Source organism: Setaria italica, chromosome VII, assembly GCF_000263155.2.
Source record: "Setaria italica strain Yugu1 chromosome VII, Setaria_italica_v2.0, whole genome shotgun sequence".
Lineage (NCBI taxonomy): Eukaryota > Viridiplantae > Streptophyta > Magnoliopsida > Poales > Poaceae > Setaria > Setaria italica.
The window spans coordinates 24,296,540-24,320,199 of NC_028456.1; the positions used below are offsets into that span (position 1 = coordinate 24,296,540).

General features: G+C 46.6%; 4 protein-coding genes across 6 annotated transcripts; 2 read left to right on the top strand and 2 right to left on the bottom strand.

The window, feature by feature from the left end:
- The first annotated feature begins 280 nt into the window (after positions 1–280).
- LOC101756017 (suppressor protein SRP40) lies at positions 281–3,369 on the top strand. Its single transcript, XM_004976093.3, has 7 exons — positions 281–559; positions 654–718; positions 833–876; positions 972–1,876; positions 2,573–2,662; positions 2,743–2,804; positions 2,936–3,369. The coding sequence occupies exons 1-7, from the start codon at positions 296–298 to the stop codon at positions 3,039–3,041; spliced, it is 1,536 nt and encodes a 511-aa protein (XP_004976150.1). The 5' UTR covers positions 281–295; the 3' UTR covers positions 3,042–3,369.
- A 1,326-nt stretch (positions 3,370–4,695) lies between these two features.
- Positions 4,696–10,400, bottom strand: LOC101769033 (polyadenylate-binding protein 2). The gene is made up of 9 exons (XM_012847538.2): positions 9,887–10,400; positions 8,762–8,880; positions 8,017–8,673; positions 7,849–7,926; positions 7,653–7,742; positions 6,712–6,843; positions 5,963–6,133; positions 5,485–5,688; positions 4,696–5,239 (listed from the first exon to the last, which is right to left on the bottom strand). The coding sequence occupies exons 1-9, from the start codon at positions 10,164–10,166 to the stop codon at positions 4,997–4,999; spliced, it is 1,974 nt and encodes a 657-aa protein (XP_012702992.1). The 5' UTR covers positions 10,167–10,400; the 3' UTR covers positions 4,696–4,996.
- Positions 10,401–12,128: 1,728 nt separating this feature from the next.
- LOC101756421 (UDP-rhamnose/UDP-galactose transporter 6) lies at positions 12,129–16,034 on the bottom strand. Its single transcript, XM_004976094.3, has 6 exons — positions 15,886–16,034; positions 15,297–15,480; positions 14,114–14,298; positions 13,824–14,024; positions 13,118–13,279; positions 12,129–12,791 (listed from the first exon to the last, which is right to left on the bottom strand). The coding sequence occupies exons 2-6, from the start codon at positions 15,430–15,432 to the stop codon at positions 12,462–12,464; spliced, it is 1,014 nt and encodes a 337-aa protein (XP_004976151.1). The 5' UTR covers positions 15,433–15,480; positions 15,886–16,034; the 3' UTR covers positions 12,129–12,461.
- A 1,473-nt stretch (positions 16,035–17,507) lies between these two features.
- Positions 17,508–22,118, top strand: LOC101756823 (filament-like plant protein 4). Of its 3 annotated transcripts, XM_022828653.1 has the most exons (5): positions 17,508–17,701; positions 17,800–17,841; positions 19,180–21,015; positions 21,127–21,184; positions 21,403–22,118. In XM_022828653.1, the coding sequence occupies exons 3-5, from the start codon at positions 19,217–19,219 to the stop codon at positions 21,838–21,840; spliced, it is 2,295 nt and encodes a 764-aa protein (XP_022684388.1). In that variant the 5' UTR covers positions 17,508–17,701; positions 17,800–17,841; positions 19,180–19,216; the 3' UTR covers positions 21,841–22,118. The 3 variants fall into 3 exon arrangements, with proteins under 3 accessions (XP_022684388.1, XP_004976152.1, XP_004976153.1); XM_004976095.3 differs by lacking the exon at positions 17,800–17,841; XM_004976096.3 differs by lacking the exon at positions 17,800–17,841 and having other exon boundaries at positions 19,230–21,015.
- The last annotated feature ends 1,542 nt before the right edge of the window (positions 22,119–23,660 follow it).

Genomic DNA, 23,660 nt, shown 5'->3' on the forward strand with positions numbered 1-23,660 from the left:
CCGTCGACCCTGCCGAGCACGCGCTCGGCGCGCTGGAAGAGCGCCGCCGCCCTGCGCGGCGACGAGCTGGCGGTCGGCAGGAGAGCGCGGAGAGCTATCCGCTTTCCGCTCTGCGCAAATTGCGACGCCATCACAAGGCTGTGAGGCTGTGAGTCTGTGAGACTGTGACGCGGGCCTCGCTATTTGTTAGGAGCCCAGGCGGTCGTGTTGCTCGTGTGGGCCCCTGGTTTCCCAGCACGCACCCGAGACCCATTGGCCCGGGTATAAACCCCGCGGCCCAAACCCTAGCCGCCCGATGCTCTTCGTCCCGCGCCAAGTCGCCCTCGCCGCCGCCTCCTCCTCTTCCTCCTCCCAGGCCCGCGCCGCCGCCGCCATGGCCAAGGAGGAGCCCAAGAAGGAGAAGAAGAGCAAGAGCAAAAGCAAGGCGGCGGCCAAGGAGAACACCGCCGCCGCCGCCCCGGGACCGAGGGCCGCGGTGGTCGCCTCCGTCGCGGCCTTCCTCGAGGCCGGCGGGTTCCCGCGCACGCTCGCCGCCCTCCAATCCGAGGCCGACCTCGAGGTAGCTGTGATTATTACTCCCTCTCCTCCGTATGCTTGTTGCCGTTTCTATGTACTTTTGCTGAGCCGCTCGATTGGGGATTTGCTGGTTGCAGGCAGGTGCTTGGAGGTCGTCGCCGGTGAACCTGGAAGAGTTGGTGGCCAAATTCTTGGACTCGAGGTAGTTTGAAACATCCACCCAGTATTCATCCCTCGTTGTCACATTACTTCATGGTGAGTATGTTTTTGGTGTGATTCGATCGATTATTGATTGAAATTTGGTTGTCACCTGTAGCAATCCCACTCCGATGGCTGTTGTCATGGGAAGCGATGAGCAAGGTAGCATCTTTGGTCACTATGCACTGTTGGTATCTGACATTGATTGTCACCTTGTTTATGTTTTAGTTGGTGCTGACCTGAATTTGCTGGTGCAGGTAAAGCAACTGATGGTGTAGCAGAAGACGGTGGCAAGAAAAAGAAGGGGAAGAAAACTGGTGCAGAGGCTGGTGAATCTGAGAACAAAGTGAGCCCTTCTGCTCACGAGAAGCCCAGTGAAAATGCGGGTGGTGAGGCCAAAGAGAAGAAACAGAAGAAGAAGAAGGATGAAACTTCAGCTGCGAATGCTGGTGGTGACAAAGCAACTGAAACAGTGAGGAAAGATGATCATAAGCCTGATGGCAAGAAGAAGAAAAGCAAGAAGCAGGAAAAGGAGGATGACGTTGAAGCAAGGCTGGACAAGGTGGAATTAGCAATAAAAACCAAGTTTGAGGCAGCAGAAAATCTCAATGGGGATGGCGATATGTCAAGAGAGGAAGAACCGAAGGTTCAGGATGATGATGCTGACAAGAACAATGGTGCTGTAGAAAAGGAGAAGAAGAAGAAGAAGAAGAAAGACAAATCAGCCACCGAGACTTCAGTGAAAACTGATGCAGGAGCTGTGCCTGCTGATGCTGATGGTGCCAAGGGAAAGAGTGGCGTTGTAGAGCCAGTGAAGGATGATAATGAGAAAAAGGCCAAAAAGAAGCGGAAGAAGTCTGACCCTGAAGAAAATGTTCAGGTGGAAGGTAAAGAGGTTGCAGGGAAAGATTCAGTCCCAAAACCAGAGGATGAGAACAAGAGTGGAATGGAGATTGAAGAAGGTGATGATGGAAAGCCATCAAACGAGAATGCAGTTGCTGGCAAAAAGAGGAAACTAGAAGAAGTTGAAGGAAGCAATCCCCCTGCGACAGTGAAAGAAGATAACACAGCTAACCAGAGTTTAACCAATGGTTTTGCAGAGGATAAAATAAACCAGGACAGCAACATAAAACCAAGTAAGAGGCAGAAACATTCGTCTGAGGTATGTCACTTTCTATATATCTGTCATTGCTTCATGTGGCTGGTTACGTTTGCACCTTGTTTCATGTATTTTAGTCACCTTTGCAGGTGTTAACCATAATTCTTAGATCTTGTTTATACATGATGCATCATTTACTACTAGCTTCCTTAGCAACATAAGCATTATGGTTCCACTATTTGTTGACAATAACTGATTACTGCTCGATTGTATAATGTCCATTAGTGTGAATTCACCATGAAGATGTTTAACAGTTCATTACATTTGCTGATGTGAGAATTCATACATTAAACTCTGGAACTGCAGAAATTGTTCCAACTTGTATGTCAATACCTCGGATCTAGATATTATGTACTCCCTATGTTCCAAATTGTAGGTCGTTTTGATTTTTCTAGGTTCATAGATATTATTATGCATCTAGACTATCTAAGTGCATAGCATAAACTATGCACCTAGAAAAGTCAAAACGACCTACAATTTGGAACGGAGGGAGTAGGTAGTTCCACCAGTGATACCCGATGCCATTGCCGATCTTATGCTTGTAATGCTCCTGATAATGATCTTATTTGGTCTATTGACAATTGGATATAGTTGTTTTGTTATTAGACGTATAACAACAGCAGTAGCAGTCTTTTTTTTTTTTTTGGTTCCAAGCAAATGTTGACATTCTTAGCATTTCTTTTTATTCATTTACTACAGCCAAAAACTGTGAATCCTTTTCAACGGGTGAAGCTGGAGGATGTCAAATTTGCAGATGAAAGGCTTCAGGATAACTCATATTGGGCTAAGGTGCTTTACTGCTTTATAGATCATGTATGCCGATGCTGATAGATAACATTGCCTCGGCTAATGTCTTATGTGTCTTATAGGGTGGTGCGGATACTGGTTATGGTGCAAAGGCGCAAGAGATCCTTGGCCAAGTCAGAGGAAGGTTAGCCCTTATAGGGCTTCCTGTTCTCTTTTCTGTTTGAGAATGACAATATACCAATGTAGTGGCAAATGTTCCTTTCTGATTCCTCTACCCTTACCTAAGACTGGGTTTGTTTGATTTTTCTGCTGCAGGGGTTTTCGGCATGAGAAGACCAAGAAGAAGCGTGGAACCTACAGGGGTGGACAAATCGACCTACAAACCCACTCGATCAAGTTCGAAAATTCGGACGAGGAGTGATCACTTAGCTTCCCCTATGATGGAAGGAGTCTACAACATTTAGCAGTTCACCATTTTTTATGGCCATTACCTATCAGTCTTGCTGGGAGGAAGAAGTGAGGCGCGGTGGGTGGTGCTACGTGGTAAAGCGGAGGGCAATTGTTGCAATGTGCCGGTTTGTTGTGATGGACATCCTGCTAAGCCTGAGGCGTGGATGTTTTGGGTTGGGCTCACTGATGTATCGATCAATTTTGCTACTGCTGATGCGACATAACGTTGCAACTACATGCATATTGTGAACTTACCCGTGATGCGCATTCAGTCTGTAATCCTTTTGGTTGCCTTGTCATATGTGATCTGGCTTGCCTGTGGTTGTGGGCCTTTTTAAATCATGCCTGGAGATAGATATGTTCCTGTCCACTCCATAATCAGGAACAGCCAGAATTATGGTTGCACTTGCATCATCTGGAGATGCAGCCTGCTGGCTCTCAACCTTCACGATCCCCGTACTCTGCACGGCCTAAGGTTTCAGCAGCGTTGGGCTCGACAGCCACCATGGAGCGACCGTCCTGTTCCTCTCTCACCCCCTCGTCGGGTTGCCCGGCGCCTGGCGCGTCAAAATCCATCTGGTCTCCCTCTCCGCCCTCGTCGGAGCCGGCATCTTGCTTCTCTGCCTCGGCCTGCGCGGCATCGTCATCGTGGCCACTGGCCAGTCTCGTCGCTCGGCCTGAAACGATCGCAGCTGGTAGAAGATATGTGTGGCTCCAACGAAGGCGAGGCGGCGACAACCGTATCAAGCTGAAGCAGCAACTTTTTTAGTCGGCTATATGGGAGGGCGACCACAGGAACTGTCAATTTGGACTTGCTGGGCTATCCGCGCCGCGGGGAGACAGAGAGTTTCCCTAGACCGAGCGATGGGAGGAGATAGCGGTGGCTGTGGCTCGATTAGGCTTCGTGAACAGACGCTCAATTAGGCGGAGGCATGCCGCGATGGCCTGCTTCTCCTTCAGGGAGACGGCAGGCGCCATGTCATCGAGGTGGACTCGAAGGAGCTGGTCAATCTCTGGGGGAACAGGAACTCCAGGTCGGAGATTGGAACGATCTTAGAGGACATCAGGGAGCTGAGTCGCCACTTGCAATCCTTTGAACTGTGCATGTAAATCGTAGTGCGAAACTGCGAATTGTGTAGCTCATGCTTGTGCTCAGCAGGCTATTGTTAGCAGGGCTAGCAATGTGTTGTCAGGCGATGCGCCTGCTTTCTTACTGCAGCCCTCTGCAGAACGATTGTAATCACGTTGATTAATCAATGAGAAGCTGTGCTATTCACACAAAAAAAAAACCTGTGACGCGGGCCGAGCCATTTGGAGGGCTGGCAGGCGGAGGCTCAACGCACTCCTGCATGCGGCATGCCTCGCCAAACGATTGCCCCAACCCCAAAGTCAGAGCACTTTAACTACACATGTCCAGGGCTCGACTTCGTGGGTGTCTAATTTCATGAGAAAGGTTACTACCGCATAATTTTCAAAATAGTTCTCATATTTCCAAAGCAACCCCAGCTCAACTCCGTCCAACGTTGGCAATAATGTAAAGAAACAAACCAACAGAGATTGAAATCCAAATGTTGCTAAATTACTTGGGAGTTAGGTAACATGAATCATAAGACCTGACCACAAGATATTCCGCACGAAAAAGCATTTAAGTTTCTTCTCACTCAAATTGGAGTAGCAAAACTTTAGATAAGGTGCAACAGACAGGTAATGTAACCAACGGCCCCCAACAGTACTCAAACTTGGAAACAAGTACTTCGCCTTAACGGCAGGACACCAGACAGCACAAAATAACACCTAAAATCCAGTATGGAAATGACTCACCCAAGTCCAACCATAGGAAGAAAAAAAGAGGCAATACTGTCATGTGCCGGATAACCTCTGGAAACACCACACGCAATTGCAAACTGAAACGTTTGTCTTCAAAAGTTAGATAATGCCTTCGGTCAGTGATAACGCAGCAAGCTGACTGGTCGGGGTGTTTGGATTCTGCTGATGGGCTACATTGCGGAGAACATCCATCGCCTCGGCAACCTTGGACTTGAGAGCCTCGGGGGACTCGAGCAGGTGGAGAACCTCAGTCTGATCCATCTCCAATAGCATTCCAGTGACCTTGGCCGCTTGGTTTGGTTCCAGTTGCTCAACCAGTGGGTATAGGTTTTCACCAAGTATCTAGATGAAAAAAAAGTACATAGATAAGAAAAAAGAACATTGCTTAAGGACAGAAATAAGAATGCAGTGGCTGTAAACTCCTTTAAATCCATAAAACTTGCAGAAGCAGATACCACCACTCATTTCCAAATTAACTTGATATTTGTTGCGTAGTGTCAAAATGTAATGAAACAATCAACTGAACACCATGTAGGAGATACTATGGCCTATGCAGAATTATTACTTAACACCAAATAAGAACATACCGTTCTTTGCTGCTCAGGAGTAGCATTTGCAAGGGCAGAAGTCAGAGTCCCAATTTGGGCAGAAGGTGATAAGGCTGCATCTCTCACAGGGAAGCCTCCCATATCATATGGCTGAATCATACCTCCAGCAACACCTGGCATTGCTGGAGCTTCAGGCATGTTGCGGCCGGTTGGGTAACGGTACATCCGTGCTCGTGGAACCATCTGAGAAACATGATAAGATACATCACTTCAGATTCACTACTCCCCGTAGAACAAAAGCCAAAACTGTCCCACTCACAAAACCAAATATCATCAACAAAGAAAGGAACTGAGAGAAGCATGGTGGAAAATTGGCAAGACAAAAAAGGCTGAACTATAATGACTGACAATTTAAGTGATATCACATTTTCTTCCCAGTTAATCATTTTTCGCTAACAAAGTAACATTCCAGCTACCCAAAATTAGAATAACAGTGGGATATTTTATGGGAAAATACCTGTTGCTGAAATGATGGCACAGGTTGCTGACCCTGGGCCCCAGCTCCACGCCTCATACCTGGGCGTGGACCCTGTTGGCCCTGTTGGACAACTGGAACAAAGTAATTTGGCATATGGGGACCCCCAGGTCTCATGCCTGGAACAAGCTGCTGCTGGAAACCATATCCCGGCTGGAAAAAAAAGTGGGATTACCATCAATATCCATTTAGTTCAGCACACTAACATAATTAAAATGCTTCATGCAAAAGAATTAGTATATAACATAATGATCAGACAGTACAAGCGTTTCAAACTGACTGTAAAGATAAGCAAATTGTTCTTGCATGCAAACCAGAACTATTAAAACGGAGGACAAGTCATAAAAGAATTACATAGCATCACTAGAATAACCTCGAACAAATGCACCCAAGATTCCACATGGAAGAAAGAGCAATGTTGGTCCCTACTTATTACCAACATATATTTTCCTGATAAAGAAAAAGATTGTACACAGCACAAATGTTGCTAACCAACTTAAAGTGATAGAACTATTAAGTGGAAAACTATAAACTACGCTGCACTTTGTATGCCTGTTTCAAGCACATGGAATATGATAAAAAAAATCATAATTAAGACTGCAAATATCAGTGCTGGCTAATCTTGACAAAAAATGGTAACATGCTCATTCTCATGTTAAAATTGGAGATAGGGATTCAACCTGTGGGTAATGTTAGGTTCTAATTAAAGAAAAATAGAGCTTCCATGGTACCTGAGGGGGTATCATAGCTGGCGGAGCTTGTCCATAGAAGAGTTGCTGAGGAGCCATAGGAGGGTACATTGGAAGGCGTGGAGCCAGAGTGGGCGTCATTGGTACAGGAGGGCGCATCTGAGAAAATTGTGCCTGGATAATATAGGATGCGGACCGTCAGCAATTTAATACGCTGGATGTACTCCCTTCTTTTCATTTTGTAAGGTGCGATTTGGATCCTCCAACGTCACACTTTGACCGTCAATATGTTGTACATTATAATGTTTATGACCATGAAATTGGCATCATATGAAAGTGTTTTCAAATATGAATTAAATGATACCACAGATGTACGGTATAATCTACAAATACAAAGTGTTGGTCAAATCAAATATTAAAAAGTTTGAATCTTGGGTTGCATGTGTGCCTTACAAAAAAAAGGAGAAACTGCAACAAATTTGTACAAGTTCCAAACTATTTACGCAAGAAAAAAAAGAGAGTCAAGAACAGGTAGCGTTATCAATGAGCTTAGTACAAAATAAGACATTTGTATCACAAGAGGAAGCCATGCACACCAGTGTACCTCTCAGACCAAACAAAATATTTAGGCTCTGAACTCTACTTCAAAAAGTCTCAGAAGACATATTAAGTTCAAAGGAAAAGACCTCACCAGTTACACATTCTATTTGTGTGAGGGTCTTCTATTTTGAAGGTAAAAAACAGGCAGTAGGAGAGGCCAAATTATAACATGAAACAGAGGTGGTATTCCTTATAAGGTCAATATTTCTTTGTTGCTGCAACGTTGTTCCAGATGGTAAACAGTCAATCATTTGCCAGATATTATTTTAAGTGAATATTTTAATAAACATGCTGCTATGTGCCAATATATATTAAATACTAGTGTCCTACTTTCACATTTTATACTAGCACAATACAAACTCAGCAGGTTTGAGGATGATTACCTGTAACATTGCTTTTCTATCTTCTTTACGCTGTGCAAATGCAACATACAATGGCTTTCCAGATATCATTTTGCCATTCATTTCAGTCAACTGTATAGAAAGAAAACTTGTCAACCACATGTGACATCAACTTGCCCCAACTCTTTTCTAGAAGCCCTAGCTGGCAGTTAGTACAATATCCAGGAAGTGAACTTACAGCCTGAGATGCTTCCTCACGAGTTGAGAATGCAACAAAGCCAGAGCCTTTGCTAAGACCATTTTGGTCACACATCACCTATTTAACAAATTCAGTCAGCAATCATATACCATTAAGCAATATAGAGGTTGAAAGAAAAAAAATGATGATTGGAAAACGTAAAAGCACCTTGCACGAGGTAATTTTGCCAAAGTTAGAGAATAATTCACGAAGTTGATCATCTCCAATGCTATCATCCAAGTTCTTGAGGTACAAGTTCAGCCCTTGATACTTGTCAGCAGCATCTTTCAAGCTTTGCTCAAATCTCCTTTTTAGTTCCATCTCTCTTTCTGACTTCTTCTGAGCTCTTCCAACATACCATTCTTTGTCATTTATCTTCTTTCCATTAAGTTCCTGAACAGCACGGGCAGCAGCATCTGGATTCTCAAAATTGATGAAACCAAAGCACTTTGATTTGCCATCCATGCCAATCATCACAACCGCACTTGTAATACTTCCATATTCACCAAAAATTTTGACCAGATCCTCCCTTGTGGTAGACTCAGACAGATTTTTCACAAAGACATTGTTAAATTTTGTCTTATCAAAAGAATGATCTCGCTCTTGCTTGCGAAGAAAAGGTCCAACAAAAACAGGCTTATCATTGATAAGCATCCCATTAAGACTTTTTATAGCAGCCTGTGCAGCTTCTTCTTTTTCATACTGAACAAAACCAAAGCCTTTGGATTGGCCCACTTCATCCATGGCTACCTTACATGAGAGAATGGTACCAAATGTGGAAAAGGTCTCATGAAGAGTTTTGTTGTCTATTGTCTTGTCAAGATTCTGGAGAAAAGACAAACTAGGTCATAAACCGAGCTAATTATTTCTGGATGACAACACAAACTAAAGAAACTGGCAGATGATCAAGTACCTTGATGAAAATGTTAGCAGATCCGCTCCTGCGGCTGCTTGGGTCACGGTTTGAATACATCACCCGGATGGGCTTGCTGTTAAGCAGAGCAAAGTTGAGCACTTCCAATGCTCTTGCAGCTGTAAAATGGAATAGTTAATCAGCCATTGCAAGTCCTTGGCCTTGACACTAGTAATAGGCTAATTGCAAGAGTACATGACATAAACAAGTTCCAAGGCACATTATATTGCAAGGTAAGACACCACTACATAACAGCAAATCCACTTGATCATGTCTAGCAAAGTTACACGTTGCCTTCCTTCATTTTACACGCAACTTTTCACTAGAGTGCCTTATATCTCCTCTACTAAGGGCTTTGGATATTGGTCAGCATTGTCAAATTTGGAGTAAAAATCCTAAAAATTTCAAGAGCAACCTTGCCTTACTATAGAAAACTAAGATGGATATCTCGACTGTGCCCAGGTTTAAGTTTGATATTTATTTAATGGGGGCTGTTACATTCCTATTATGTCTTCATAATCTATCAAACAGTTAAGAAACACATGAAGGCCAGCTGCATAGAACATTAGCTCCCATCAAATTAGAACGGCATCAATTTTCCAGCGTGCAGCACACCCATGTCCATATGTACCTTAAAAACATAGCAAATAAGACTGAAAGAAAATTCTAAGCCACTTAAACCCCATAGCTTTATAGTAACATTGAAGAGGCTATATAGGATTATAAAATAATTGCCCGTCATCATCCTCCCCACTTTCTCAGAACAAAGGTATTCAAGTGACCTAATCATCCTTCCCGATACCCAAAACATAATAAATCACAGTGGCATTGCACCAAGCAACATCCCGTTATGACTTAACAAAGGCATTGACTTCTGCTAGAATGAACCGTTCAACATCTACAGAAACTATCAAACGCAAACAATCCATCACCTAGCAAGTACCAACTGAGAAAACAATGGTGATATACAGTTTGCAGATGTAATCGAAACCACCGAATCATACGAAACCCAAACCTAGCCCAATCTGACCAGACCACAATTCAACAGCGCCCAAACCTCAACCAATCCTCAAATCCGAACAGATAGAGAGCGAGAGCCGCGCGAGGAGGAGATCGCAACAATACCATCCATGGGGTTGCTGAAGTTGACGTAGGCGTATCCGAGCGAGCGGCGCGAGGTGACGTCCCTGCAGACGCGCACCGACACCACCTGCCCCGCCTGGCTGAAGAGCTCGTACAGCTGCGAGTCCGTAACGGACCCCTCCAGGTCGCCGACGTAGAGCGACGTGGTCGGGAGCGGCTGCGCCACGCCGACCCCGACGCCGACCGCCCCCGGCGACACCACCGCGGGGACAGCGCCCGCGCTCCCGTTCGCCACCACCGCCGCCGCCACTTGCGCCGCCATCGCCTCCTACACCCCTCGACCAAACTTTTTTTTCAGATTTTTTTCGAAAAAATCGGATCTAAACCCTAGCAATCGGATTGGTAAGTCGCTCGATACTGATAGATCTCGCGGATTTGGGGATTTCTAAAATTTTTTTTGGTAGTTTTTGGTTGCGGGATACAGAGGCCGCAGGCGGAGAGCACGCGGGGGGGACGACTCTCTCAACGAGGAGGGCGAGGCGACGGGGGTGGGGAGGTGGTTATAGGAGAGAGAGAGAGGCGCCCGCGCCTAGGGTTTGCCCGCGCGCGCGCCACGGTGGGCTCGGCTCTCGTGCACCAGCTGGCGCCAGCAGTGGCGTCTGATCTGGTTGGTGCTCCAGGACTGGGTCCGCCCGGTGCACGGCTACCCCGTGGGGGCTCTGCGGTGTCTGTGTGCGCGCGCATGGGTGGCTGGCTTTCGTTGCTTGGTCTTTTCGCATTCGGGGCGGCGGTTGGATTCGAGTTGGCACTTGGCACGGAACCGAATTTGCTTTGGGGAACGAGCCGAGCTCGCTTGGTCTTGCGTCCTTATGGATGTCCATTCGGACCACCCGGCCCAACTTGGCACGGGCCCAGCAAGGTCCGGCCATCGTGGTGCTGGGCATGGCCCGGTACTACGACGCCACCGTCCCGTGCCGTGTCAGCGCACAGGCTGCACTGACGGTCCAAGCACAAGCCCACAGGCCCTTTTCTGTGTGGGGCCGGTCAGGCCGGCATGACCACCATGTCATGTCCGGGTCCCGTTTCGCCCGCACCGCTCCTTGGAGGCCGTGGTCGCCGCTCTTAAGCTCCTCGTGGTCGGCTCCTCCGCCGCTGCTTGAGCTCCCAGCGCCGCAGCTCCAGCTCCACGCTTCCGTGGCCAGCTCCTCACGCTGCAGCTCTGGCTCCCCGCGGCTTCCCCCGCGCCGTCGCTCCCCACGACCAGACCTCCACACCGTCGCTCCCGCTCCACGCGGCTAGCCCCACGCCCCTGCGGATGAGAGGGGCGATGAGGCCAAGGGGAGGCCGTCGTCGGAGCCCAGAGGTCGGAGGGGAGGCCGGGGACGCCAGCTGATGCTGAGATGGAGGTCAGATGGGAGGAGGACGGGGAGCTGGGGAGGCGACGGACGATGGTAGGTAGGAGATAGGGGAGATCAAGATTGTGAGGAGGAGATTAACGGGCCAACAGTAAAAACCGGGCCATGCCGCCTGTCGTGCTGGGGTGGCAACCCACGCCCAGCACGTGTTACTGGGCTGGGCTGGCACGAGCATGGCGGCCACCATGGCGGGCTGTGTTTGGGCCAGACAAAAAAAACGGGTCTCGTGCCGGGCTACCAGGCTGCGGGCTTTTTGCCATCTATGTGTGTCCTGTTGAATCGAGCCTTGACCGATTTGGGATGGGGAACTTTTGCGTGGCGTCCCTGGACAGTACGAAAATTATGTTGTAGTTCTTCCTCAGCATGCAACAAGAACCAAGGTCTGTTCAAGATTCAGCAAGTTCATGGTATGAATTATGAAACCTCTGAGGTCCAGACGAGATTGTAGACCGACCAGGAGCCCAGAACATAACATAATCGTGCATTTTCCATTCAAAAATTGACGAGGAAAGTTTCGTTAAGTTCTGTTTTGGTCTCAAGTCTCAGCTCTCAACCAACAAGAAACCATGCGTTCAGGAGTGATTGATTTCAGCTGTTCTCGAAAAAAAAAAGTTGATTTCAGCTGTTCTCGAAAAACAAAAGTTGATTTCAGCTGTTCTCGAAAAAAAAAAGTTGATTTCAGCCCAGAGCACCCTCGCGGGCCTCGGCACTCGCCGCTCGGCGGCTCAGCGGCGTGCGTGCTGGCCCGCGTGTGACGGTGTGACTGATACTCATACACAGTAGTCCATCGCTCTGAATCCTCTCCGCTACACGTAAAAACTAGCTATAAATCTTTCGACAACAAAATCGTAAATTAAGTCGCAGAAATAAAACATCGCAAAATCCAACGGCAGACCCAGTTGATTCCGGAACTCGATCAGTTTCAGTTCTCTCTTTTGTGAGAGTCGTGGCTGAAAGATCCAATCTCTGATATGTTCCCTTCTGATCCTACCACCTCAACTATGTTTGCTGTACATCATACGAATCGATCTGCCTCCAGGTGTATCTCTGTTTTCACAACGATCTTCTATTGACGCTAGGTGTAGTTGCATCACCGTCGGTTGCTCAATGAAACTGGGGAAATGAACAGTAAGCGGCTAAACCAACCAAGGACAAGGATCCAGGCGAGGGACGTCGAGTACAGTATCTCGCAGGCTTTCGTCTCAGTTCTTCTCATCAGGTTCCAACTGTGATGGTTGAACGCCCAGCTCCATATCTTCCTCGACGGGCTCCGGGTAATCTCGGCACTCTTTGCCTCCAGGTCTCGAAGATGCATGATTGTACCAAATCATACCCACAATAGCCAGGATCATACCAAATGCGACATGAACATTTAGGCCTTCTCTTCCGAAGAGGATGAAACCCAGGGTGAGCACAAGGATCGTCTTCATGTGGCCCAGAACTTGAAATGAGACGGCCGTGAATCTTCCAATGCATATGAACTGACTCAGATTGGTTCCAATCGCAATCACGGATGACAGTGCTATGAAGAACTGGAAGGGGTGCGGATGAAAAGGAAATATCAGCATCAGTTCACCCACCTACTGTGAAACAGTAGCATAGTGTCCTAAGTTCTAAAGCAAAATTGTGTAAAGCAAACTTGTTCTGTGTGTTTATAGCCGTCTTTTTCATAAATAAGATTGCTTAGATATTAGTGTTTACATTATCATCTCTATACTCCATCCACAGAATTTACCAAACAAAATGCGCCACTGCACATATAACTTCACAAGGTAGATATATCATATAGTTCCAAATGGAGTGCAAGAGAAATATTAAGGCAGATCGTTAGTAGGCTGAAGTACTGAACAGCACTTACCGTCACCACGTTGTTGTAATGGTAAGTGTCAACTCTATTATTGGTCAGCCAAAGGTCCACAAAAGGCCCAAGTAGTAACAACGATGCTGCTTGGGCTGGAGCAGTATGACCCAAGAGGTCGAATGCACTGAGGGAATACTTCTTTTGAAGGTGATGGATGTACTGCAGAAAAGAAGGCCAAAGTACTATAAAATTGTAAAGATAGGAAAAGGGAATGAAAACATGTCAAACAAGCTGACAAAATGAATAATGCATGAGTAGGAATACTGTATGTTTTTGTCTAACATGAAATCTGCTCAGATTTCTATTGCCATCTTGAAGCCTGAGGGAGCAATATACTACAATTTAAAGAATCAGAAGGCACGCATACAATAAAGGAACTAGATGCAACATGTAATCATCGACCTTGAGCTATTAATAACTTGGTTAGTTTTTAAGTTTTAACTGAGTAAGGGTACCTTTAAACTGGCCTTGAATTCAACTCCAATGCTATTCAAATGCACCACAAGAGCCAGTAAGCAACCAAATAATGAAAACATACAGATGGAAATCAGCATGTTTACAGTGATTGGACCCGACCAATGCAAGCCTAAACTATCTATACCTACATGGTTCATGCTGCAGGATATGTTTTCACATAAAAAGGAAAGTATTGTACAAGAACCCGCAAAATGAACGCACAAATTCTAGTTTTAACAATACTTACATGTTGCTGAAAGGCAGTGCTGCAAACAGCTACTGCAGCAGCTATCAATCCTTTGGTATTTACAGTAACATCAGTGACAGTACATATCGCAACCCCTCCTAAGACAACCATTATGCTAAGCTTTGTTCCCCTTGAGTAACGGACACTGTCAAATAGAACTTCCAGCATGCATAATACTGGAACCATAGACAGCTTGGATATCTGGGGGAAGAAAAAAGATGGTGCCACAACTTAGTATACATGCATAAACCAATCTAAGTGCATCAAACACAAAATCATTATTTGTTCACCTGATAGAACCCAACAGAATTCCACATCAAACTCGCATTCATCCCAACAACTGATATATTTGCAAAAGCGACATACTTTATAAGCTCTGGAAGAGGTAAATAAGATGGTTCAAGATATCCCAACGATTTCAGTATTAATGTCGCTAAAGCTGTAGTTGCAAAGTGAATCCCAGGCAATATCGTAACTGCAAGTGTGGAATTTATAGAAAAGATTAAATGTAGGACAAAATGGTACATTAAAACAGTATGGGTTAGAACATCCTCAGTTTCCAGCATAATCTTTCAGTACGTATTTGGCGCATCAATACTAGTTTTTCGCTCCATGAGACATAGTTTCAGTACAAAATTTTCGTATTTAATACGACTGATAGGTAATAAGCATTAGCTGAATGAAGCAGTGAAGCCAACAATATTGCAATACAGTGTGCTTGTCAAATTCCATTTGTCAGATATTTCTCCAATCAACTGTATAACTAAGGGCAACCAGCTGTTAAAGTTTAACACCCGTCACATCGGATGTTTGGATGCTAATTAGAAGTATTAAACATAGGTTAATTACAAAACTAATTGCACAGATGGAGTATAATTCGCGAGACGAATCTATTAAGCCTAATTAGTCAATGATTTGACATTGTGGTGCTACAGTAACCATTTGCTAATGATGGATTAATTAGGCTTAATAGATTCGTCTCGCGAATTAACATAGGGTTCTGCAATTAGTTTTATAATTAGCTCATGTTTAGTTCTCCTAATTAGTATCCGAACATCCGATGTGACAATGTTAAAGTTTAACACCTCGTATCCAAACACCCCACATTAAGAACACGCATGCACAGGAATTTGTGGATATCAATTCATGATGCAAAAATATGATAACAAATTTGCAGCAAATTTATTGAATTTCCCACCATTGGAACAATCGCATTTGCTGGCAGGCAGCAAGCATTTCAGCCAGGTCAGTCCTATTTGGATTTCAGAATACGGGATGAGTGTTCAGCGCTAACATTAGCATGCCACTCCATTAAAAAACAACAACGACAGCATGTCACTTTCCATGACAACATCCAAAAACAAAAAAGATGCTGTCGGAAAGATTAACACTGTCGTACCACATAAGCATTGTTTAGTATATTTTTAGAATCAGGTGCGGCACACATCCTGCACAGAAAGAAACTTGTCTTACCAAAGCCAAACCCGTGAGTAGCCATCAGGGCCTTGTTAACCATGATGATACCGACGGAGGTGACGATGTTGAACACCCACGCCGCAGCATCCCCCGCAGCCTTGTTCACCGGCCTGCCTCCTGGCGCCGCACCCATGCTCCTCTTTCCACGCAGGAGCCTTCACCGATACAGATTTCAGAGCACCTAAGCACGGAATCACCAGCGAGGAGTCCATCAGGGTATGGCAGTGGCACCAAACAACAGAACACAGAAACCCCCAGCATTTTTTTGAAGGCCCCAAATCTAGTCCAATTTGCGATACCGCCGCTCGCGGAATTCAGAGATGCGATCGATCGCAGATTCATAGGGGACGGGGAATTCGAGCATCAGGCTTCCACCCCTGAAGAAAGCGGGTGGTTGGACTCATCCTCGAGTCACGTGGGTAAAACGCTGCACGAAGCAGAAGAAAAACTGACAAAACCCCCCAACAACTATGCATCGGGGAAGGGCGGAGAAAGCAAAGCAATCCATCCGACAAAACCCCAAAAATGAGAGATGAGATGGGGGGCGAAGCGGAGAGGAGTGGTGATCATCGGTGGTTTTACTTACCGGCGACGCGATGGAGGAAGCCGCCGTCGCCGCCGTCGGAGGCGGCATGCGAGGCAGACGGAGCTCTCGACCGGGGAGCAGAAGAAAAGGCAGCAGAGCGACGAGCCGACGTCGCGAGGGGGTTTTGAATGGCGAGTAGTGGTGTTGGATGCGGGGGTTGGGCGGAGTGATTAGACGAGTGCGTATGGGTCTTCACTCTTCACGCCCGTCCCGCAGCTATCGGAGTCGACGCTCGAGTCGCGTTCGCACGGGGAGGAGGTCGTTTCACCCACGCGCGGCACGGGGACGAGGCGAGAGGGGGAGCGAGGGAAACGTGGTCTGGTGTGCGCGGCGCGGCCCGGTATCGTCACGTCGCCCGCGGCATTGCGGCAAGTGTCGAGTGTCGTGTGTCGTGTGTGTATCCAGACCAGAAACTGTCAAAAGGATAACGTCGGGAAGAAAAATGCTGGTGCCGTCCGCCCAGCCGGCTGGTTTCTGAAATTGTCGATCAGGCTCAACTTTGGTGCAGCGCAGGTGCTAAACACCTATCCCTGTTGGGTTGGCCTGCATCAGGAGGAGCACACGCCTAGAGCCCATCTGCGCTCCCGATTCTTGTTGCGTTGTTGTAAGCTGTGTAATCGTTAATTCGACGATGTTTCGTGTGCGTGCGCTCGATTGACCCGCGTTGTAATAATGTAATATTTTTTTTTCTTTTCAATGCAAAGGTACGCAGCTCACCTTCGTATTCTCGAAAAAAATAATTCTACAGGAAATTTCGCAGACCTTCTGTAGCTGGTGGACCGAGATCCGAGAACGATTTTGGGTTGCAGAAAAGCAAATTTTGGTGTTATAAGGCTGGCAAGGAGGCCCAAGGGGTAGATCTAACAAGGCCGTCCAAGGTCACGACCCACCCAACAAATCTGTCCTCGCAGCCCAAAAAATTCACCTGCGGCCGGCCCAAATGGCCTGAACGGCGTTAAGGTTGCAACACATGCAAACCATCAATTGGTTCAGTGTAAAACTGGATGGTAGTAGGCGTGCACACTGATCCATGGAGTCCAGTAGCATCAGGCTGAACAATTCTGTAAGCAAGCAAGGATAGGAAGCTATATGTCATTATTGGACACAAACCACCGCCGGGGACACCAAACACTACTAGGGCAGCTGGGCAGGTCCCCTGACACCGGCAACAAGAGAAACCCGATCAAGCTAGGTTAACATTGCTGGCGCACCTATCGGCCTCCACGCAGGCGCGCAACCGTACTTCCCGAACAAAGAGTTGACAGTGATCACGCACGCGCGCAAGATAAGACGCAGCATCAACGGCACGTCCCAGCGCACTCTGTCGACGCCGCAGCTGCTACCGAAAAGCGACGGAACTGATCTGACGGGGCGGACGCAACTGGTGATCAGGCCGCAGTTGCACTGCGTCAGCCGAGAGCCACTCCCGGCGGGAGCAGGATGCGCCAGCTGATCTGCCTGCCGGACATCTCTGCTTGCTTTCGTTCTTCCCCCGACCCGATCCACTGCACCGCTCGCGCGTTCGCCTCGCGAAAGGCCCATCCGCGCTGTAGCTTTGAAACCTCGGCTCCCGGACGGCCCGGCGCGCTTAAAGTGAGGTGGTGACGGCGGATTTGCACGTCCCACCTCTCGCACCAACCGATCTAAAGGCGCTCGTGCAGTCTTCTCCAGTAGTCCAGTTCCATCCGCTGCATTTGGGTTCTTCGTCAGGGGTGGAGTAGCCTTCGCCTAGTTTCTTCTTTCCGGTGTAATGTGCCAGCAGTTCAGTGGACGGAACTAGCCAAGAACTACCAAGGGATCGGGGTACTGGAAGAAGGTACAAGGTCTATATGCTGGTCTTTTCACTGCTCGTGAATCGTGACGATCGTTTTCTTGTTCTGTTGGAGTTCTTGAAGTAGTGTTGATTTTTGGCAGAACTAGAGTTATTGCCGAGTTCATCGGCCAGGGGGTAAACCGGTGCGTGCATTTTTTTTTTCATCAGACTGATGCTGATGCATTCCTTTTAGCCTTTTGCTTTCTTAAACGTATCATGGCAAAAATTATGAGAATTTTTTCAGTGTGCTACAAATCATGGCTTGAACTGCCTCACGCGTTTTCATGTTTTTACAACCAACGTCACCACGATTGATAACGGGGTGTCATCTGTCATGTAGGGTGATGAAACAACATTAGAGAACTGTCAATGGAAGCCTGGTTAACTGCTAGTTAGACCCATGATGACGATCATTTTTTAGTTCCCATGACATCATGTCAATATCGAGTCACAAAATCAAACACGTATACATTTTTGTTACAAAAGGAAAAGTCTTATGTGCCATTTTCTTTCATACTATTGCTCGATTTTTTTTAGAAAAAACTCAGCTGCTGGGGAAAAGAGCCCCCATGAGTTTCATTAAGCCGAAGCTCAGCCTCCCTTCCTCCCTCCCCCTAATACTTTAAAACTATCACAAAGAAAAGGCCTTTCGGGACTTGTTTGGGCGTCACCTCCCGTAAGAGGCTGCTCCATAGCTCCCCCACTAGAGATGGTAGTCGTGGCTGTAGTTTAGTGGCAAGAGCTTCCTACTTTCGGAAGTTGTATACTTGTTCGTGTATTCATCCTCTTGGTATTGGCCCACTTAAGTATGACACTAATATGAAGTTTCAATGACGTTAAATGTGAGATGTCAACATTTCACGAGCTTGAGAATTCAAAACTCAAGGCGAAGTTTGAGGCTATAAACTTGTTTAAGCATCTATTTACTTTTGAAGCACTCATCGATAAGTGACACGGTCCAGCCAGCAGTAGTACAATACTGAAAGTTATCTTCGACCTTTAAATTAACCTACATCATATCCAGTGCTATGAATAGAATTGCAAGGGCGGATAAAAAAAAGGACCAACTGGATATAGTAGAGGATCCGGTGGATATGGTAGAAGATCGAGTGGGGGCACATGCCCCCATATTTTTTTTGAAAGAAACAAATGGATTCTGAATTGGATCATACTTAAGAAACGAATGTACTGGTTTTGCCCCATATTCTATGAGTATTTTCATCGTATTGATTTGGTATCGCAACACTTCGTGGCAACCTAATTGGTTATTTTTTGGGTAAATATTACAAAATGGATTTTTGCTTATACTGGTTTTAAAATAAGAAGGTAACTTTTGGTGAATTCGGTTAAACTTTTTCATTTGGTACCTTCTATACATTCTTTACTTCGTTTTCCATGCTTCTGTTAAGCAACTAATGTAGTAGTTAAGAAAACGCACACACCCCTAACATCACATAACATTGTAACTCCGGTTATTTCAGAAGATGCTTGATAGCTACACTTGACACTTCGTAGCGGATGAATTATCCAGGAAGAATGAATGAGACCGGAGATGCTCTGAGGTCATGTATGGAGCAGCTACTGCTTTTTAGGGACGAGAAGGAGCGCCTTGTAATTGAAGCAGCTAATGATCTCTCTTCCGAGCAGAAGAAAACACAAGATTTGAAGCAAAAGTTTGAGGATGCAAATAAGCAGTTTGAGAAGGTCATTGCTGAAAACTACAATCTTCGCAACACAGTTGACTCAAAGGAGAAGTTGATCAAAGAGCTGAAAGAATCCAAAGCACATTCAGAACAAAAGTTAACCGATGCAACAGCAAAGCTCGAATTCTCACAGAAACAATGCGCATCCCTTAAGTATGAGGTGCGCATGCTTCAGGAGGAACTTGAGATTCGGAACAAAGAGCGGGGATATGACCTCAAATCAATACATGCCGCTCAGAAGCAGCAGGAGGAGAGCATCAAGAAGATAGCTGCACTAGAAGCAGAGTGCCAGAGGCTGCGGACCATGGTTCAGAAACGCCTGCCAGGTCCTGCAGCGTTGGCAAAAATGAAAGACGAGGTCAAGCGACAAGGTACTAGTTCCGCTGAGAATGGAACGAGAAGGCCCCGTGCAGTAGTGCAGCCACAGCTGGGGGCGAGGCATTCTGTGTCTGAAGGTTACCAAGTGAAGCTGAAGGAATTTGGTGATGAAAACAGACATCTCAGGCAGTTATTGGCCCAGAAGGAGAGTGACATGCAGTTTGTTCGGTGGAAGTACGTAGACGAGGCATGCAAGCTGTCAATGCTACAAAAGCAGCATGAAGAGTTGTCTGATAGCCATGGTTTAACAGAGAATAACCATCCAGAACGAATGGTCATTGCATTAGCCAAGCTGGATCACTCAAGATCAGGGAAGCAACAGGTGTTTCAGATGAGAAGTAGGGGCAGAAGAATCACAGGATCTGACATTCAACTGCTTGTTGATCCTGTGGAGATCGAGAAACTAGAGAGGGCATCGAGGCCTTCAAGTGCCCCACATGAGTGTATGGACACACCTAATGCAGACTCAAAAATGGTTGTTTCAGAAACAGTTCACAGAGATATCGTCCCTGATGATGGTTTCTCTGACAAGTATCCTGAGTTGATTCAGGATGTTTTGAAGGTGATCATACATAAGCATCAAGTTAGTAAGATAAGTGTTGCTAGCATTATTGATGAAGTAACACATGCACTGAGGAGTGAGATTTCTGCCAAAGGAAATGATGATGCAAGCTTATCCTATGACAGGGAAGAATTAAACAAAATGGTGGCCACTCTGAGAGAAAGAGTCAGTAGCATGGTTGAAAGATCTACTAAAAGCAATGTTATGAGGTTCCAATCATTTTTTCATGAGAAGTCTGAACTCACCTTGCGACTTGCACACCTGGTTCATGTCTGTAGTGACGTGTTAGATGGAAAGGCTAATCTTGAAAAGCTTGCTGATGAAGTTTGCTTGATCCTAGAGTGGATAGTGAGCCAATGTTTTTGGTGTCTTGATGGACTAGATGTTACGGACTACATTACTAATAATTCTGATGGAAATGAATCCTTGTGGACATTAAGCATACATGAAAAAGATGCTATGCAGAGTACAAATTTAGAAATGGATTTTGGAATGCAACAAGATAAACAAAAAGAATTGATCGAAACAACTGAAGGCCAGATTCCTGATGTAACCTTACGAAATCATTCTCAGATTGAGTTCATCTCCAAGCTTGATGCAGAGTTATTGGCTGTTAATGAAGGGCAGGGTGGTCGTTGTCAGGAGCAACACCTGGTATACCGTGAAACAGAAAGGTATCTTCTGTTTTTGGCCTTTTGGGAATCATCTATGATGCTATTATTTGCAGCACTTCTGCATCGTTACTGAGAACTGTATAACGTGCTTCCCTATTATCTGTGATGCAGTGCTGCTTCTGATGAAAGCAAAGAAAAAATAGCAGAAGAGGGGAAAAAACTAAAGACGGTAATCTCCGATGTCCTCCTTGGAAACTCCTGTCTTTCTACAAATAGCAAATCTTCTATCCATACGTACACAAACAGACCTTTTCAATGAGAGCACAATAACTATAAAATATGACACTGTTTCCTGGACATTTACTAATTTTGTAGAGATATAGACTGAAAAATCTCGCTGACATTCTGAATATTCGAGAATTACCATAATGATTATTACTCTTGCAGACCTCAGCAATATCTGCAGCAGCCAAGAAGCTTGCGGAATGCCAGGAAACGATCGCTAACCTAAGCAAGCAGTTGCATGCTCTAGAAAACCCGGCAAATGCAGATGCATCGTACAAAGAGAAGTGTGGCACCTTACCTCCACCAGTTGCAAACCTTGTTGCTGAAGCGGATCCCAAGCCTGAGGGTCTCAGTCCTCCCACGTCTGAAGAAGCAACACGCATCAAAGAGCATAGTGAGCCTGATGCAACTGAGAAGAGCCATGAACATGGAGAATCTGGCACAGGTGCAAAGGCTCGTAAAAATGGTTCAGCCCCAATCGTCATTCGTCCAATGGTTCCAAAATCACCCAGAGCATCTGTTTCAGCTGACGCGAGAAAGAAGAAGCGCCGTGCCAGCCTGCTGAGCCTCCTGAGTAGCCACGGGTGCAAAGGCTCGTAAAAGAAAGCATGAAGCGGTTCCCGGAACGCTGATCTACAATGCTCTGCTGCTGCAGTGGACATCAAAATTAATTAAGCTGCCAGTATGCCATCAGTATACTTGGGTTCGTTTTTGCGTTACAAGTTATACCTTACCTGGTCTAAGTTATTTCCAATAAGTTAGACCAGGCAGTATTTGGATGTGAGCAATACTGTACTTGAGAAGTTTGTTGGAACCTGTTCACTACAAAAGTTTGTTAGAACCCGTTGGTTCAATACATACTCCCTCCGTTCATCGAACCTAGAAAATTCAAAATAACCTATAATTTAGAATGAAGGAAGTATATATTTATATATATTTTTTTAGTCTACAATGGCTCTGTAGAAAAGAAATTGCATGACGGCACCGTTGCACTTGCACACGTAGCTCAGCTGCTATTGCTGTGTGCAACGATGAGAACGGGGTGCAGACCGGGTGCTGGACTGCTGGTCATTCTTCGCTTCAGATTTCTGGGAGCGTGCCGTCAGGAGGATGAACGATCATTTCAGCAAGCGGTGTATTAATCTGCTCGCCGTCAAGCTCTTGACCACAAGTTCACAACAGCAGCCAGTGAGCAACTAGTAGGCTATCGGACTCATCTGATGAGATTTACTCCTTCTGTCCTAAATTGTAGGTTGTTTTGACTTTTCTAGGTACATAGTTAAACTATAAATATAAAAAAATTAAAATGATCTGCAATTTAAAATAGAGGGAGTAGAACCCAATTGCTTATGCAGTGAAGCCACAACGGTGCAAAAGAAAGCAATCCAATTCCAGCCCATCCGTGGCGCCTAGCCACCTACAGCTGCGCAGTTCCTTTCCTCGTACATATCAGCCAGCTGCCGCGGTACGGAGACCGACAGCGAGCTGTGGAGTCCGGTGGCTTCCCGAGAGCCGCGGGCAGCATGGATACGGGGAGTAGCGGACACCGGCGCCTCCATGGGCCGAGGGACGACGAAGATGAGCAAATGAGGGCGGAGGAGGCGACCGCATTACTACTCGCACCAGCAGTTGGACATCACAAAAGGAGAAGGCGCACAGTACAGTAGTTCAGAGCTTCAGGTGTGTGGTGGCGCGTACTACGGTTGCGCAACAGGGAACGCTTGATCGACGCACAATAGTAGCCATGCGTGCACGATGAAAACCAAGGCAACAACCTAGTCTGAACCAGTGAGCCGCAGAGCGGAGCTGGCCCTCGCAGCGACACTGCCCTGCCGCGCACGGCGCATGTGCAGGGAACAACAAGCGCAGCCCCTGTCCTCGGCTCCACCCGTAGCCGGCAGGTCGAAGCTACAGCTCTCCCCTCCTCGTCCGCGCGGGACGCACCGATCGGCCGAGCCCGCGCGCCGCGGGAAGGGGACAACGGCGCATTATTGTGGCAGCCCGTGACCACGGGCAGGCAGGTCGCCTTTTTTTTACGTCCGTGCTGCGGTCAGCTTGGCTTTGGCCGGACTCGCCCGACACCCGGCGCCGCCGATCGCTAGAGGTGTGGGTGACGCCGAGCGAAAGGGAGCAGCCGAGCCGGGGCAAAGGAGCGCGGAAAGGCCGAAAGCGCCCACGCAACCACCGTAACCACCGCCGTAGTCCGGCACGCCGTAGCTGACAGATAGCTAGCGCCGGTGGAAGTTGCGGTCGGCTCGCTACTTGCCTACATTGCCGGGGTAGTAGCCGACTTCACTGGTGGAAGTTTAGCAGTCCGTGGCCTCGTGCAGACTTTATTTTCTCGGAAACACGCTGAAATTCATGCAAAATTCAAGAGCATACCTACGAATCGTAGATAGAAACAAGACGGATTCTTCCAC

What these genes read in the sequence shown, in the direction of transcription:
- LOC101756017 (XM_004976093.3), top strand. Translation starts at nt 296, where the DNA reads ATGCTCTTCGTCCCGCGCCAAGTCGCCCTCGCCGCCGCCTCCTCCTCT. An exon ending in CATGGGAAGCGATGAGCAAG is followed by an intron (nt 877 to 971) that starts GTAGCATCTTTG and finishes TTGCTGGTGCAG; the next exon opens with GTAAAGCAACTGATGGTGTA. An exon ending in ATAACTCATATTGGGCTAAG is followed by an intron (nt 2,663 to 2,742) that starts GTGCTTTACTGC and finishes TGTGTCTTATAG; the next exon opens with GGTGGTGCGGATACTGGTTA.
- LOC101756823 (XM_022828653.1), top strand. Translation starts at nt 19,217, where the DNA reads ATGAATTATCCAGGAAGAATGAATGAGACCGGAGATGCTCTGAGGTCA. An exon ending in GTATACCGTGAAACAGAAAG is followed by an intron (nt 21,016 to 21,126) that starts GTATCTTCTGTT and finishes TCTGTGATGCAG; the next exon opens with TGCTGCTTCTGATGAAAGCA. An exon ending in AGGGGAAAAAACTAAAGACG is followed by an intron (nt 21,185 to 21,402) that starts GTAATCTCCGAT and finishes TTACTCTTGCAG; the next exon opens with ACCTCAGCAATATCTGCAGC.
- LOC101769033 (XM_012847538.2), bottom strand. Translation starts at nt 10,166, where the DNA reads ATGGCGGCGCAAGTGGCGGCGGCGGTGGTGGCGAACGGGAGCGCGGGC. An exon ending in GTGAGGAAGCATCTCAGGCT is followed by an intron (nt 7,743 to 7,848) that starts GTAAGTTCACTT and finishes CTTTCTATACAG; the next exon opens with TTGACTGAAATGAATGGCAA. An exon ending in TGCCATCATTTCAGCAACAG is followed by an intron (nt 5,689 to 5,962) that starts GTATTTTCCCAT and finishes CATGTTTCTCAG; the next exon opens with ATGGTTCCACGAGCACGGAT.
- LOC101756421 (XM_004976094.3), bottom strand. Translation starts at nt 15,432, where the DNA reads ATGGGTGCGGCGCCAGGAGGCAGGCCGGTGAACAAGGCTGCGGGGGAT. An exon ending in TACTCACGGGTTTGGCTTTG is followed by an intron (nt 14,299 to 15,296) that starts GTAAGACAAGTT and finishes CCACACTTGCAG; the next exon opens with TTACGATATTGCCTGGGATT. An exon ending in ATTACAACAACGTGGTGACG is followed by an intron (nt 12,792 to 13,117) that starts GTAAGTGCTGTT and finishes CACCCCTTCCAG; the next exon opens with TTCTTCATAGCACTGTCATC.